The sequence below is a fragment of the Nomascus leucogenys genome, chromosome 23 (assembly GCF_006542625.1).
Source record: "Nomascus leucogenys isolate Asia chromosome 23, Asia_NLE_v1, whole genome shotgun sequence".
NCBI classification, from domain to species: domain Eukaryota; kingdom Metazoa; phylum Chordata; class Mammalia; order Primates; family Hylobatidae; genus Nomascus; species Nomascus leucogenys.
The window spans coordinates 24,065,597-24,082,965 of NC_044403.1; the positions used below are offsets into that span (position 1 = coordinate 24,065,597).

The following is a 17,369-nucleotide window of genomic DNA, read 5'->3' on the forward strand; positions in this document are numbered from 1 at the left end:
CAATTTTCTTCAAAACCTAGTGGCTTAAAATAATAAACATTTATTATCACATGCAGTTTCTGTGAGTCAGGAATTCAGAGCAGCTTAGCTAGGTGGGTCTAGTTTGTGACCTGTCGTGGTTGTGATTAACATGGCAACCAAAGCTGCAGCCACCTGACAGCTTGACAGAGGTTGGAAGATCTGCTTCCAAGACAGGTTTCTTGAGAGCTATTGGCAGGAGGCCTCAGTTCCTCACCACGCAGAGGTCCTAGGGCTGCTGATGTCCCCATAATGTGACAACTGATTTTCTCCAGCGCATGTGATCTGAGAGAGCTAATGCTTTCCAAGAGTGCTAAAGTTGCAGTATCTTTTATGACCTAGAGCTGAAAGACATGTTCCCTCATTTCCACAATATCCCATTGGCTATAGAGGTCAACCCTATTCATTGTGTGACGAACAATGTTAGGGCATGAATACCAGGAGGCAGAGATTGTTGTGGGCAATTTTGGAAGCTGTCTCCACAGCCTGACCTCTGATCCCCAGAAATTCATGAGTTCTCACATGTAAAATATACTCGATCCTCTTTCTGAGATTCTCATTGTAAAATAGGAACAGCTCAAAGGCTAAATATCATTTAAATCAGGTCCAAGTACAGATAATGCCTCTTAGGTGTGATTCCTCAGGTACAATACCTCTAGATACAAAGACATTGAACTAAAGCATACTCAAGTTATTTGGCCCCACACACTCAACATACAATGGTGGAACTGGCATAGAATAATCACTATTGACACTCCTGTTCAAAAAAGGGGAAACAAGAGGCACTCAGGAGTTACTCGTCCATAATTACTCTGAGATCAAGCCTGACAAATGGAAGTTCTCTAACTAAGACTCAATCTTACATCTGTCCAGGGATAAATATTCAGGCCTCTGGCCCTGCCGTGTGGGTTCTTGAATCTGTTGTGTCATCCATTTTCCATAAAAATACACTGCATAGACATTGGTCTATCCAATATAATGGCATAAGTTCATTTATGTGCCTATGTGGTTATTTTTATTTTGAATATGGACTGCATTTTATTTATTTATTTATTTATTCAACTTTTATTTTAACTTCGAGTTACAAGTGCAGGATGTGAAGGGTTGTTACATAGGTAAACATGTGCCATGGTGATTTGCTGCACAGATCAAGCCAACACCTACATATTAAGTCCAGCATCCATTAGCTATTCTTCTTGATGCTCTCCCTCCCCACACCCTACCCTCTAATTGGCTGGAGTGAGTGTTGTTCTCCCCCATGTGTTCTCATCATTCAGCTCCCACTGATAAGTGAGAACATGTAGTGTTTAGTTTTCTGTTATGTGTTAGCTTGCTGAGGATAATGGCTTTCAGCTGTATCCATGTCCCTGCAAAGGATATGAACTCATCCTTTTTATGGCTGCATAGTATTCCATTGTGTATATGTACCACATTTTCTTTGTCCAGTCTATCATTGATGGGCATTTAGATTGATTCCATGTCTTTGCTATCATGAATAGTGCTGCAGTGAATATATGCATGCATGTATCTTTATAACAGAATAATTTATATTCCTATGGGTATACACCCAGTAATGGAATTGCTGAGTCAAATGGTATTTTTGCCTCTGGGTCTTTGAGGAATCACCACACTTTCTTCCACAGTGGTTGAACTAATTTACACTCCCACCAACAGTAAAAAAGCATTCCTTTTTCTCTGCAACCTCACCAGCATCTGTTGATTTTTGACTTTTTAATAGCAGCCATTCTGACTGTTGTGAGATGGTATCTCATTGTGGTTTTGATTTGAATTTCTCTAATGATTAGCAATGTTGAGCTTTTTTTCATATGTTTGTTGGCTGCATGTATGTTTTCTTTTGAGAATTGTCTGTTCATGTCCTTTGCCCACTTTTTAATGGGTTTTTATTTCTTGTAAATTTGTTTAAGTTCCTTGTAGACTCTGGATATTAGGCCTTTCTCAGGTGGGTAGATTGGGAAATTTTTCTCCCATTCTTTAAGTTGTCTGTTCACTCTAATGATAGTTCCTTTTGCTGTACAGAAGATCTTTAATTTAATTATATCTCATTTGCCAATTTTTGCTTTTGTTGCAGTTGCTTTTGGCATTTTCATCATGAAATCTTTGCCTGTGCCTATCTCCTGAATGGTATTGCCTAGATTTTCTTCAAGGGTCTATTGGGTTTCACATTTAAGTATTTAATTCATCTCGAGTTAATTTTTGTATGTGGTGTAAGGAAGGGGTCCAGTTTCAATTTTCTGCATAAGGCTAGCCAGCATTCCCAGCACCATTTATTAAACAGGGAGGCCTTTCCTCATTGCTTGTTTTTGTCAAGTTTGTCAAAGATCAGATGGTTGTAGGTTTGCAGTTTTATTTCTGAGTTCTCTATTCTGTACCATTGGTCTATGTGTCTGTTCTTGTACCAGTACCATGTTGTTTTGGTTACTGTAACCTTGTAGTAAAGTTTGAAGTCGGGTAACATGATGCCTCCAGCTTTGTTCTTCTTGCTTAGAATTGTCTTGGCAATTCAGGCTCTTTTTGGTTCCATATGAATTTTAAAATAGATTTTTCTAATTCTGTGAAGAATGTCAATGGTAGTTTAATGGGAATAGCATTGAATCTATAAAATACTTTGGGCAGTATGGCCATTGTCATTACATTGATTCTTCTTATGCATGAGGATGGAATGTTTCTCCATTTGTTTGTGTCCTCTATGATATCCTTGAGCAGTGGTTTGTAGTTCTCCTTGAAGAGGTCCTTCACTTCCCTTGTTAGCTGTATTCCTAGGTATTTTATTCTTTCTGTAGCAATTGTGAATGGGAGTTCATTCATGATTTGGATCTCTGCTTGCCTGTTGTTGGTGTATAGAAATGCTTGTGATTTTTGCACATTGATTTTGTATCCTGAGGTTTTGCTGAAGTTGCTTATCAGCTTAAGAATCTTTTGGGCTGAGATAATGGGGTTTTCTAGATATAAAATCATGTCATCTGCAAATAAAGATAATTTGACTTTCTCTCTTCCTATTCGAATACACTTTATTTATTTCTCTTGCCTGATTGCCCTGGCCAGAAATTCCAATACTATGTTGAATGGGAGTGGTGAGAGAGGGCATCCCTGTCTTGTGCCAGTTTTCAAGGGGAATGCTCCCAGCTTTTTCCCATTCAGTATGATATTGGCTGTGTGTTTGTCATATATGGCTCTTATGAGGTATGTTCCTTCAATACCTAGTTTATCGAGAGTTTTCAACATAAAAGGATGTTGAATTTTATCAAAGGCCTTTTCTGCATCTATTGAGATAATCATGTGGTTTTTGTCTTTAGTTCTGTTTACGTAATGAATCGCATTTGTTGATTTGTGTATGTTGAGCCAAGCTTGCATCCCAGGGATGAAGCCTACTTGGTTGTGGTGGATAAGCTTTTTGATGTGCTGCTGGATTTGGTTTGCAAGTATTTTGTTGAGGATTTTTGCATCGATGTTCATCAGGGATATTGGCCTAAAGCTTTCTTTTTTTGTTGTGACTCTGCCAGGTTTTGGTATCAAGATGATGGTGGCCTCATAGAATGAGTTAGGGAGGAGTCCCTCCTTTTCAATTTTTGGAATAGTTTTAGTAGAAATGGTACCAGCTCTTCTTTGTACCTATTGTAGAATTCAGCTGTGGATCCATCTGGTCCTGGGCGTTTTTTGTTGGTAGATTATTTATTACTGCCTCAATTTCAGAACTCGTTATTGGTCTATTCAAATATTCAGTTTCTTCCTGGCTCAGTCTTGGGAGGGTGTATGTGTCTAGTAATTTATCCATTTCTTCTAGATTTTCTAGCTTATGTAGACAGAGGTGTTTATAGTATTTGCTGATGGTTGTTTGCGTTTCTGTGAGGTCAGTGGTGATATTCCCCTATCATTTCTGATTGTGTCTACTTGATTCTTTTCTTTTTTTCTTCTTTATTAGTCTAGCTAGTAGTCTATCTATTTTGTTAACTTTTTTTCAAAAAACCAGCTCCTGGATTCATTGTTTTTTTAAGAGGGTTTTTCATGTCTCTGTCTCCTTCAGCTCAGCTCTGATCTTTGCTATTTCTTGTCTTCTGCTAGCTTTGGGGTTTGTATGCTCTTGGTTCTACAGTCCTTTTAGTTGAGATGTTAGGTTGTTGATTTAATATCCTTCTAGCTTTTGGATGCAGGCACTCAGTGCTATAAATTTCCCACTTAACACTGTTTTAGCTGCATCCCAGAGATTGCAATACATTGTCTCTTTGTTCTCATTAGTTTCAAATAACTTCTTGATTTCTGCCTTAATTTCATTGTTTACCCAAGAGTCACTCAGGAGCAGCTTATTCAATTTCCATATAGTTGTGTGGTTTTGAGTGAATTTCTTAATCTTGAGTTCTAAGTTGATTGCACTGTTGTCTGAAAGACTGTTATGATTTCAGTTCTTGTGCATTTGCTGAGAAGTGTTTTACTTCCAATTATGTGATCAATTTTAGAGTAAATGCCATGTGGCAATGAGAAAAATGTATATTCTGTTGAATTTCGGTGGAGAGTTCTGTAGATATCTATCAGGTCCACTTGATCCAGAGTTGAGTTCAGGTCCTAAATATCTTTGTTAATTTTCTGTCTTAATCATCTGTCTAGTATTGTCAGTGGTGTGTTAAGGTCTATCGCTATTATTGTGTGGGAGTCTAAGTCTCTTTGTAGGTATATAAGAACTTGCTTTATGAATCTGGGTGCTTCTGTATTGGGTGCATATATATTTAGGATAGTTAGCTCTTCTGGTTGAATTGAACCCTTTACTATTATATACTACCCTTCTTTGTTTGTTTGATCTTTGTTGGCTTAAAGTCTGTTTTGTCAGAAACTAGGATTGCTTTTTTCTGTTTTCCATTTGCTTGGTAAATTTTCCCCCATCCCTTTATTTTGAGCCTGTGTCTGTCCTTGCATGTGAGATGAGTCTCTTGAAGACAGCATACTGATAATGGGTCTTGGCTCTTTATTCAGCTTGCCATTCTGTGTCTTTTAACTGGGGTATTTAGCCCATTTACATTTAAGGTTAGTATTTTTATGTGTGAATTAGGTCCTGTCATCATGATGCTTTTTTGCAGACTTGTTTATGTGGTTGCTTCATAGTGTTCTGGCCTGTGTACTTCAGTGTGTTTTTGTAGTGGCTGGTAATGGTCTTTCTTTTCCAAATGTAGTGGTTTCTTCAGGAGCTCTTGCAAGGCAGGCCTTGTGTTGATAAATTTCCTAACCATTCACTTGTTTGAAAAGAATCTTACTTCTCCTTTGCTTATGAAGCTTAGTTTGGCCAGGTATAAAATTCTGGGTTAGAAATTATTTTCTTTTAGAATGTCGAATATTGGCCTCCAATTTCTTCTGGCTTGCATGGTTTTGGTGGAGAGGTCCGCTATTAATGTTATATGTTTCCTTTTGTAGATGACCTGGCCTTTCTCTCTAGCTGCCCTTTACATGGTTTCTTTCATTTTGACGTTGGAGAATCTGACGATTTTTTGTCTTTGGGTTGATCTTCTTGTGGAGTATCTTACTGGCCTTCTCTGCATTTCCTGAATTTGAATGTTGGCCTGTCTTGCTAGGTTGGGGAAGTTCTCCTGGATGATATCCTGAAGTATGTTTTCCAACTTGGTTCCATTCTCCCTGCCTCTTTCAAGGATCCCAATCAGTCATAGGTTTGGTCGTTTTACATAATCCCATATTTCTCAAAGGTTTTTTTCATTTCTTTTCATTCTTTCTTCTCTATTCTAGTCTGCCTGTCTTATTTCAGACAGATAATCTTCAGGCTCTGAGATTCTTTCCTCCTCTTGGTCTATCCTGCTATTGATACTTGTGATTGCATTGTGAAGTTCTTGTGATGTGGTTTTCAGCTCCATCAGGTCAGTGATGTTCCTCTCTAAAATGGCTATTCTGGCTACCAGCTCCTGTATTGTTTTATCATGATTCTCAGCTTCTTTTCATTGGGTTACAGCTCAGCGAAGTTTATTATTATCCACTTTCTGAAGTCTACTTCTGTCAATTCTTAGCCTCAGCCTGGTTCTGTGCCCTTGCTGGTGAGGTGTCACAGTCATCTGGAAGAGAAGAGACACTCTGGCATTTTGAGTTTTCATTGTTTTTGAATTAATTCTTTCTCACCTTTGTGAGCTTATCTACGTTTAATCCTTGAGGCTGCTGCCCTTTGAATTAGATTTTTGTTGGGTCTTTTTTGTTGATGCTATTGTTTTCTGTTTGTTTGTTTGTTTGTTTGTTTGTTTGTTTTTCTTTTAACAGTCAAGCCACTCTATCATAGGGCTGCCGAGGTTTGCTGGGGGTCCACTCCAGACCCCAGTTGCTTTGGTTTCTCCCGTACCTGGAGGTATCACCAGCAAAGGCCATGAAACAGCAAAGATGGCAGCCTGTGCCTTCCTCTAGAAGCTCCATCCTGTGGGGGTATACTAACCTGTTGCCAGCCCACATGCAACTGTTGGAGGTGGCTAGAGACCCTCATTGGGAGGTCTCGCCCAGTCAGGAGGAATGGGATCAGGGACCTTCTCAAAGAAGCAGACTGGCTACTTTTTGGTAGAGCAGGTGGGCTGCATTGGGTGGGATCCTTCCTCATCTGGATCACCTGTATTCTCCAAAGCCAGTGTGTTGGAGTGGCAGAGTCGCAAACTGCAGAGATGGCAGACACCCCTGCCCCCCAGGAGCTCGGTCCCAGGGAGAGATGAAAGCTCTGTCTTTAGAACCCTGGCTGGAGTACCTGAAGCCCCCACAGAAAGGTCCCACTCAATTAGGAGGAATGGATCAGGGTCCCACTTAAAGAAGCAGTCTGATCACAATCTGGCAAGGCAGCTGTGCTGCATCATGGGGGACCCTTCCTCATCCAGACCATCTGTATTCCCCAAGCCTGCAGGCTGGAGTGGCTGAGTCCTCAGAACCACAGAGATGGCAGCCACCTCTCCCCCTAGGAACTCAGATCCATCTCAGGTGGACTCCAACTCACTGCCGTTGTCTGGCTGAGATTCCAAGACAGTGAGTCTTAACCTGTGAGGTGCTGTGGAAGTGGGGTCCACAGGATGATGCTCTTTGGCTCTCTGAATTCAGCCCACTTCCTAGGGATATATACAAACAGATTTCCTGCCTTTTCTGGGATCCCAGGGCCAGATTATGTAAAACTCCAGGGTTTCTGTGTGCCTGAGCAGCTGCTCTCTCAAGACTCCACATAGCTTTGTGTATCAGACCCAAAGCCCTGGTGGCATGGGCTCACAAGGGTATCTTCTGATCCATGGGTTGCAGAGATCCTTGGGAGAAGTGTGATTTCCCAGGCGAGGTCGCACAATCACTCACCGCTTCCCTTGGCTGGGGGTCGGGGTTCCTTCTGTTGCCCTCCCCCACCTCCACCCCTGCTGCTTTTCATTGTTCTCTGTGGCTCAAGTTGCTTGCTTAGTCAGTCTCAGTATGAGAACCTGGGTATTTCAGTTGAAGATGCTGAATTTAATAAGCTTTTTCATTCCACTCCGTAAGTGCTGCAGACCGCAGCTGCTTCTAATGGGCCATCTATACGATTTTCTGTCTGAGAATAAGCCCGAGTAGACATAGATGTTTAACAGGTGGCAATAATAATATGTAGCTAAATTCCTCAGGGAATTATGTATTAATTAAACACAGATGCAAGTTAGGTCTTCTTTCTATATTTGGTCTATTTTTACCTCTAGACTCTACAATGAAGTTTTAATTAATCCTTCATAACTTAAGATTTTGTTAATCTTTGGAAGCATTTTCCCAAGTAGGTTTTATTTCTTTATAACAAAACAACACTGTTAAATATAAGGAAAATCTTCAACTATCTCTAAGGTACCAACTACATGAACATATTCAAGAAAAGATTGGTGACAATTATTTTATTTCTCTCAGTTCATTCTATTTCAAAAGAAAAGTAAGTAACAGTTCTGCCTTTGATCTCCCTACTGCTACAGGTATATAATCTGCTAACTGTGAAGGATCTCACCAATTTTCCTGACAATGTGGACCAGCAGGAGGAAGAACAAGGACACTGTCTCCATCCTTTCTTCATTCGTAATGGAGCCTTCTATGTTCCCTTATCAAGTAATGATGAAGCAGATATTTATAGCTTCCTCAAGGTAAAATTCTCACTACTTATTAACATGCTGGCTTGCGATTTTTTGAATGTTAATAAAACTCTGTATCTATTCATAATCTTAGTAATTATGTAGACTTGCCTCTCCATTTTTCAGCAGAGAAAAATGAAGCCAATAAAAAGGTGAAAGTCTCTGTCAGGATCACATAAAAGCTCAGTTTGTGAGTCAGGGCTAGATCTAACCTCTGCCTATTCATCTGGATACTTTTTAGTTATATTTAGGTTTTTTTGCAAATTAAAAAATAAATAAAGAATAAAATCTTAGTTATCCATAAGTTTAGTAATTGTACTACTCTATATTTACTGTCAAGTGTTTTGCCATAGAATTAATATAAGGCTACTGGAATTACATAGGGCAGTCTCTAAGGATAATATGTTTTATATATTCTAATCAAGCTTACAAGTAGATTGAGTAATTATTTTTTTCCAGGGGATGGGATTGAAGGTGTTCACTAACTCAAAAATCCGAAAACCAAAGTCGTGTTCAGTCATCCCCTCCACGTCTGCAGGAGTAATAGGTCAAGGACACTCTGGAGGTAAAATAGCAATTTGCTTTTAATTTTATTTCATGTCCAACAATATTACTATGCCCAAAATGCTAAAATGAGATAATGTAGCCCTATTTCCACTTTATACACACAAAGAAACCAAGATTCAAATTAATTGTTTCTTGCTGAGGTGACTTAGCTGGTGATAGCTAGAACTGATCAGAGATTTTTTTTTAGATACATCAGATACTTCAGGGCACAAAATCAGATAAAATACAAGATTCTGATGTACCGTAAGAGAGGGAAAATGCTGACAATAGAAAGAATAATTCTGATTATGGAAACAGGAAAGACATTCATAGGGATGCTGTATTTTAAAAAACATAAAGAAGGACAAAGGGCTTCACTGGTGAGAAGAAACAACGTGAACATCACAGAAATATCTCATAATCCATGGCCAAAACCACTATTCAAATAGAGCAGCCTTTTTCAACACCCTTGAACTTATTAAAAAACATCTGTCCCATCACCAGTTCTACTTATACTTGAACACTACCCAGCCATTTGTCATCCCTCTCTCATGAATCCAACTCCCTTTTTCTCCAAAATATTCCTGACATCCACCTGCTAACAAATATTTATATGCTCGGATTGGAAATCAGAAGTCCTATATGTGAAGTGGGTGTGTCATATCTCCACTCTAAGCCTCAAATCCTTCATTAATAAATTGAAGGAATTTGACTAATGGTTCTTCAAGATCTTGCAAAATGCCCAGTAAGATAACTAAATATAATGCACCAACACAAATTAAGAACTTTGATTGTTTGAATAGCATTTTCTATGTTCCTTGGGATTTAAGATTAATATCCATCTTTAAATGAGCTTTATTATTAAGAAAATGACACCTTTTAAAGGGCCATGGACTGTTTATCTCTAAGTATACCTTCAATGATAGCACAAATTTCAAACAATTTCTCAAAAATGGTAAATGTGATTTTGTCATGTAACTAAGATGTTATATAAATAATGAGAATAGATAATAAGGGAAAGGAAAATAGCCATGAGATTTACATAGAACAAACTTCAAGTTTAAACTATGGAGGTTTGGGGGAAAGGAAATGTTCTTGAATTTATTAAAAATGGAATTGGGGGCATATAATAACACTCAGAAAAAAAAGACCTTCTAAAATGTGTGATGAATATACAACAGGGATTGAAATTAGAGCTATAAATGAATCAGGTAGAGGAGGAAATAAAAGAGCTAAGAAAACTGAAATATCTTGTGAAATTTCTTGATAATAACTTCAACAACATGAAGCCATTTCCATGACTATTTGGGAAGCCATCATGCACCCTGAAAGTGTTTGATGCTATAGAACAGTACATATGAAGAAGATAAATTCAATAGCATTGGTAGTGCCTAAAAGAGAAGAAGAGTGAAAGATAATAATTAAACTAAACAAGGAACTAAAATTATGCTAGACAATGAAAGGCATGGCTAGTACCTGCAACTATAAAAATTAAGAAGTTACAAATTTAAACTCATGTGTTCAATATTTACTGACATAGTTTCTGATTATATAACAAACATTATGAACAAAACTATTCAACTCTATGAAGGTTATGTTCTAATAGACACAGAGAGAATATAAACAAAATAAGCAAGTAAATTATATGGCTCACTATAAGGTCATAAATACTATATGGAAAAAATCAAGTAGGGAAGGGATGTTGAGACTGAAGGAAGTTGCAAATTTAAATGGGTGGGGGTCAGTAAAGATCTTAACAAGAGAGTGAAATTTGAGCAAAAACGTGAAGGAAGACAATAAGCCATATGACTCTCTGGAATAAGAGTGTTATAGTCCTAGGAAACAATATCAATAATAGAAAATACTTATGCAGTGCTTTCTATGCTCCAGGAGATAATAGGGAGATAGATGATTGATAGATTGATAGATCGTTGGATAGGTATAGATAGACGAGTTTAGATAGATTTCCTTGATTCTTGCAGTAGCCTTATAAGGTAGGTATTTTTAACATCATTTTTCATATGGAAAAACTGAGGCCCAGAAAGGTTAAATAACCTGGCCACTAAGATCTTATAGCCAATAAGATGTTGCGTGCAGTAGATTCAAGTCAGGGAGTTTGATTCCAAATCTCATGTTCATAACTTCCTCACTAGTCTATCTCTCAAAGGCTTTGATGTGAGAGTATGCCTGAAATACTCTAAGCAGCAAAAGGGAACCAGTGTGATTGGAACAGAATGAATAAAGTGTGAGCAGTTGGAGAGAGAGATCAGAGCAATACTTGAGGTCACGTTGTGTGGGGCTTGTAGGTCATAGTAAGGACTTGACTTTTATACTATGAGTGAAATAAGAAGCTTTTCAGAAGAGGAGTGACATGATCTTATATGTGTCTCAATCACACTAGATTCTAAATTAAAAGACAATTTTCAGGGTTTTTTTGTTTTTGTTGTTGTTTGCTTGAAGGTATTAAAGGTCAAAAAAAGTATTACAAAGCTGGGTTAAGCAGCCCTTTTTAAGCCATGAACAGAACATTTCATTGAAAGTATTTTGGGATCAGCAACAAAACAGAGTATGAGTGGCTTAGTCCAGAGTTCAGCACATTTTCATGAAGTCAAATGGGGAAAGGAAGCAAGAAAAAAAAAAAAGATTTTTGTCCTGGGAAACTGATTTAAAGGCATTTACTGTAGAGATTATTAGTTGTGGCATGCAGAAGAATAAAACTTTGATACAGAGACTATGAAAGAATACATGGAAAGTCAAGTTGACAGTAAGAGTAGGAAGGATATAGCCATGGTCCACTAAATGGAGTTGAAATAACACATAATGCCATGGTTTGTTAACTGCAATAACTGGAGGAGTTGGAGGGCCCTTGACATATCCAGTAGAAAATGGAAAACAGTTCATTTAGGTGCATCATCCTTTTAGATATTTCAATATTTAAGAGAAGAGTGAAGACAGAGAAGACAGAACATCAGTGAGAAATCAGAGTCAGAGATAGAAATCGTTACCACTTGGAAGGACATGGGGCAAGAAGGTGTATGGTATTCACCAAAGAAATTACTACTGATGCGTTTTTCAGTGGAGAAAACTATTAGGGTGAAATTGCTAGAAATATATTTTTTCCTTATAAGTGTTCTTTCACAAGGTATTTCTGAAATATCAGATGGGATGCATGGAGGGAGATCTTAAATCAAATTCAGTTAGTAAGCATGATTTCAGGCACAACATGGACAAAATTGCTTTCATGTCTAGCTCTCCACCCTCTCACGTTGGTAAATGATTTGTCTCAACCACACAGCCATTCCAAATGGAAATATCTGTTTTTGACATCTGAATTGTTTATTTCAGATGTCAAAAAATAAGTGGAATAAAATCTAATGCTCTAATCTTATTCCCCAGAGAACAACAGTTTTGCAAACTTCCATACAGTACACAGAATGTAAATCATTAAATTCTGTTCACTCCACTGGTAATTTCATTTTCAGTATAGCAACCACTCACAATGTCTAAAGAGCATTTTACAATTCCTGCTCAGTTTCTCTAAGAATGAAGCAATACTGTCTCAACTTCAAAACTGGTCCTTCGCCACAAAACCCATAAAACTGTCTCCAAGTGATCTTGTTTTTCCAGCTTCCATTCACATCAAATTATGCTATGTCTAGGATATATAGAATTTCCACCTTTGACAAAGACTCCTCTCTTTTCAGGGAATGAAGGATCACAAAGTATTTCCCAAGTTCTACAACTTCTACAAGACTTTTAGGACAGTCTGAGCAGGAAAACTGAAAATTTGTTCTCTGACGTCTCACATGTGCACCATGAAATTAATGAATGTTTTTCCCTAACTAGACAATTTTCTCTTACTTTAGCAGATCTAGGAGTAGTAGCGAGACCATATGTTCCTCAATTAGGTGCATATATGATACCCTTAAATAATGAACAAAGTTCAGGGCCAGTCCCTGAAACGGTGCGAAGCTATTTTCCTGAGACTTGGATCTGGGAGTTGGTGGCAGTGGAGTAAGTAACTTTACTTTCCTCCATTTGCTGGAGGGGAGGGAATGTGGTTCCTCCAACACTTTCAATTCTAAGACAATCTTCCTGAAAAGTTCTGAATAATTATCTTAACCTCTTACTTTTTAGGATAAACCTAAGTAAAATGCTGCAATTGCATAGGCTTATTAATACAATTGTCTCAGTGCTGAGCAATTCTAAAATAATTGTTTCTGATACTGTCAAATAGTAGACATGAGAACTATAAATATTCAGTTCTATATGTACTGCTTAATGTCATTCAGGGAGCCTTCTGTAAATATCAGGGCTCGAGCAGGCACATAAACAAATCAGGCTACATTAATCCAACGGTCGAATTGTTGGTCATGATTCTTAAAAATGCTTATTTATGGGATTATACAATAGCAAGGGAAGTTAAGGACCAAAATGAATCGCAATTCAAATACTTTTATTCAAAGTACAGACATGTGGGATATGATCATTTGTTGATAAGGGGGAGAGGTGCCATTTAGTGGCTTTCATTTTCCCAACTCAGATCCCAGGACATAATCTAGTGTGCACACGAACGCACACACCCATATACCCTTAAGTGGATTCAGTTCTTGACATTAGCTTTATGCATATCGATTCTCACTTGAGAAAAAGTGGCTTATATTCATTATTTCTATTCTTCACTTGCCCTCCTCCCCAGCTCATCAGGTGTGGCTGAGGTAGGAGTAACAGTCCCTGACACGATCACCGAGTGGAAGGCAGGGGCCTTCTGCCTGTCCGAAGATGCTGGACTTGGTATCTCTTCCACTGCCTCTCTCCGAGCCTTCCAACCCTTCTTTGTGGAGCTCACAATGCCTTACTCTGTGATTCGTGGAGAGGTCTTCACACTCAAGGCCACGGTCCTAAACTACCTTCCCAAATGCATCCGGGTAAGGGAAATGAGGGTGAACAGGAAAGGTGGGTAGAACAAAAGATTCCTTTGATCAGTCAGCTACTGATTCTGTTCCTGAGACTAAGGATAATTCAAGGGATTGTGTGTTAGCCCTGTGAATAATTAGTGCTATGCAAAGCAGGACATGATCAGAAAGATAATACAATGATATATATGCTATGGGTGCTTAAACCATGGCTCTCTAAGCCACACCTTGCTTTTCTATTTCTTAGCGCTTGCAGAATTCTTTGCTGCAAGTTAGGTTTTATGCCAGGAACATTCTTGAAGCTGACACACAACTCATCTTTCTCAGTTCCACGAGTGTCATTCTCCAACCCCTCATCTTGAAATCTCCAAAATATATAATTTTAGTTTATCTTATAGCACTTATCTCTTTGTAAATTATGTAATAGTGGTTGTATATAGGTCATCTTTCCTCAAGATCAGGAGCCTATCATCTACCATTCCCAGTGTTTTATGTCTTGTATGGAGTAGACATGTAATATATGTTGTAAGAAATAGGAGAAGAGAGGAAGGAAGAAACAGTAAGAAAATCTACATAGCAGCAGATAGTACTCCCTAGGGCAATATACAATCACTGCTTTTCCCTTTCCTCCGCCACGGCCAAGCCTGCACGTCCACAATCTACCCTAAGGCAAATGCCAAATCCTCCTAATACACAACCAATCTTGATTTGTATCATTGCCATTTCCATGCTTCTTAAAGCATGGATGAATCTATGTGACATACATTTTTCTTGCAAATCCCAATTTACTGCAGCATCTCACACTTGGCCCCAATTCTACATGTTCACGTCGTTCCATATTCTGATCATTTCTGTCTCTGCCTCACATGGGGCGATAGGTCAGTGTGCAGCTGAAAGCCTCTCCAGCCTTCCTAGCTTCCCAAAATACAAAGGGAGAAGAATCCTATTGTATCTGTGGAAATGAGAGGCAAACCTTGTCTTGGACAGTGACTCCTAAAACTCTGGGTGAGTGACAGTACCCAAAAGGGCCTATCAATCAACAAGGATGGTGGCTGGCAGAGCACTTTTTTCATCATATTCTCTGTTTTATTTGCCATAGATATAATTATATAAAGTTAATTTTTTTCCTATTTCTATCCACTATGACCTCCTCCCACTGTTCTTACCCAAGCTAGTCCCCATAATCACTACTCTTGGACATTGGCTACTCAGTGTACATTAACCTTGTGGGTTTTTTGTTTTTTTTTAGCCTTATTTTCTATTCTGGCCAATTGTAAGTTTAAGGTGTAGCCCTTAAAGGTGATTGGACTATCAAAGTGGATACTCATGTTTTCAATATTCCTTGTTTTAGGGAATGTGAACTTCTCAGTGAGTGCAGAGGCAATGCAGTCCCTAGAACTCTGTGGAAATGAGGTTGCTGAGGTCCCTGAGATTAAAAGAAAAGACACAGTCATCAAAACCCTGTTGGTGGAGGTAACATATTTTTGGGAGTCCCTAACAACTGTAAGAATGCAACACCGGGCGGTCACTCTTGAGACAACAAAGAACCATTAATATCATGCTCACACAATACATCCTGTGAGACTAATGGAATTTCCTATCCTAAAAGCATTGCAGCAGGCAACATTGCCAGCTATTGTAAATTTTTTTTCACAAATTATTTGAGTGCAATTTCCTTTTTTTTTTTTTTTTTTTTTTTTTTGAGACGGCGTTTTGCTCTGTTGCCCAGGTTGAAGTGCAGTGGCGCAGTCTCGGCTCACTGCAAGCTCTGCCTCCCGGGTTCGTGCCATTCTCCTGCCTCAGCCTCCCAAGTAGCTGGGACTACAGGCGCCTGGCTAATTTTTTTTTTTTTTTTTTAGTAGAGACGGGGTTTCACTGTGTTCACCAGGATGGTCTCGATCTCCTGACCTCGTGATCTCCCTCCTTGGCCTCCCAAAGTGCTGGGATTACATTGAGTGCAACTTCTCGATCTCCACCTCTCTCCTAAGATTCACATATCTCTCATACCCATTACCTTTGATTTACTGCCCTTATGATCTCTTCCCATTTTCTCCCTACCACACTCCCTGGTTCTTCAATGTTTTATGGATTTGTAATAATTCAATAACAAGTAGGATGTTATGTTCTCACTTATAAGTAGGAGCTGAATGATGCAAACACATAGACACATGGAGGGGAGCAACATATATGGGGCCTGTCTGAGGGTGGGAGTGAGAGGAGGGAGAGCATCAGGAAGAATAGCTAGTGGATGCTGGGCTTAATACCTAGGTGATGGGATGATCTGTGCAGCAAAACGCCATGGCACACGTTCACCTATGTAACAAACCTGCACATCCTGCACATGTCCCCTTGAACTTAAAAGTTGGAAAAAAAAGAGTAGGATGGTAAACATCATTCGTATAAACCCCACCCATCAAAGAAAGGAATCCATGGTTGTTCTCTTGTCACCGGGATATTTCTATCTTTTCTCCTTTTCTTTCTTTTCATCCAAGGCTGAAGGTATTGAGCAAGAAAAGACTTTCAGTTCCATGACCTGTGCCTCAGGTAAGAGTCCATCCTCATAATCATAGTGAAATCAAAGCCACAAAGGGGTATAAACCTCAAGTTACAATGCGCATTCATATTATCTCCCAGTTTTCAGAGTGTTCCATGCAAGGCAGCATAATACTAAATATTTCTTTATGTATGTTTTACAGATGAAGACATTGAGCCCAAGAGAGCAAGTTAATGGGACTCAGGTGGTACAGACAGGACTAATACCTGGGCTTTCTTGGTTCATACGTAGCTCTTTTACCTGGATGGCCCTGTGGCTGCTCACTGACAAGTCCAGCTGCAGAAGCTTAGGGTGTCCCAGGATGAGGTAGAAAGAGAGCAGGGTTGGCCGGGTGTGGTGGCTCACATCTGTAATCCCAGCACTTTGGGAGGCTGAGGCGGGAGGATCACTTGAGGTCAGGAGTTTGAGAACAGCCTGGCCAACACGGTGAAACCCTGTCTCTACTAAAAATACAAAAATTAGCCAGGCCTGGTGGCGGGCGCCTGTAGTTCCAGCTACATGGGGGGCTGAGGCATGAGAATCGCTTGAGCCGGGGAGGGGGAGGTTGCAGTGAGCCGAGATCGCACCGCTGCACTCCAACCTGGGCGACAGAGTGAGACTCTGTCTCAAAAAAACAAACAAACAACAACAACAACAACAAAAACTAAAGAGAGCAGGGTCATGATAAGTTTGAATCCCAAGAGATGGTCTCTAAAACAGCTGCTGACAAAACGTATAGCATTTTCTACCTATCTCACTAAAAATGTGTGTTTTCTGTGTCAGAAAATAATTTACATTTAACTTCATCATATCATTAAGAACTAGTTGTAGCTTTTATACAGCACTGTCACATTATTAGTTTTATGTCCACGGTGTATACAACACTGTATTTGTCATTTGAGAAGGACTAATTTAAGGTACACTCACGTTATTTATTTATAAACATGGGACTCCATTCAAATATTATATAGAGTAAGGGAGGCAGTAAAATAACTTGTATTATTATGGGTATAAGTCTTAATATTGCTACAAAAGTGGAGAGCGATAGTTCCCCCACTAAGTCTTAGGCTTCTTTTAGAAAGCTGCTGAGCACAGCAATGCAAAAATATAGTTAAATGAGAAGAGGAAGGACTCTGGAAGTCACACAGTGCCAAAAGCAATTAGACTATCAAAGGTAGTCATTAAGTCAAATTCTTATTCCTTGCACCCAGAGTTCCACAAGGAGATATAATAATATTACTGCTAACTCTAATA

General features: G+C 39.1%; 1 protein-coding gene across 1 annotated transcript in view; it reads left to right on the forward strand.

Moving 5' to 3' along the window:
* PZP (PZP alpha-2-macroglobulin like) overlaps window positions 1-17,369 on the forward strand; it is a 60,359-nt gene that overhangs the window by 30,182 nt on the left and 12,808 nt on the right. Inside the window, exons 16-22 of the mRNA XM_030804753.1 lie at window positions 7,968-8,132; window positions 8,580-8,685; window positions 12,533-12,680; window positions 13,366-13,594; window positions 14,461-14,587; window positions 14,934-15,055; window positions 16,075-16,126. Coding sequence (XP_030660613.1) covers window positions 7,968-8,132; window positions 8,580-8,685; window positions 12,533-12,680; window positions 13,366-13,594; window positions 14,461-14,587; window positions 14,934-15,055; window positions 16,075-16,126 — 949 coding nt within the window. The remainder of the gene's footprint in view (window positions 1-7,967; window positions 8,133-8,579; window positions 8,686-12,532; window positions 12,681-13,365; window positions 13,595-14,460; window positions 14,588-14,933; window positions 15,056-16,074; window positions 16,127-17,369) is intronic.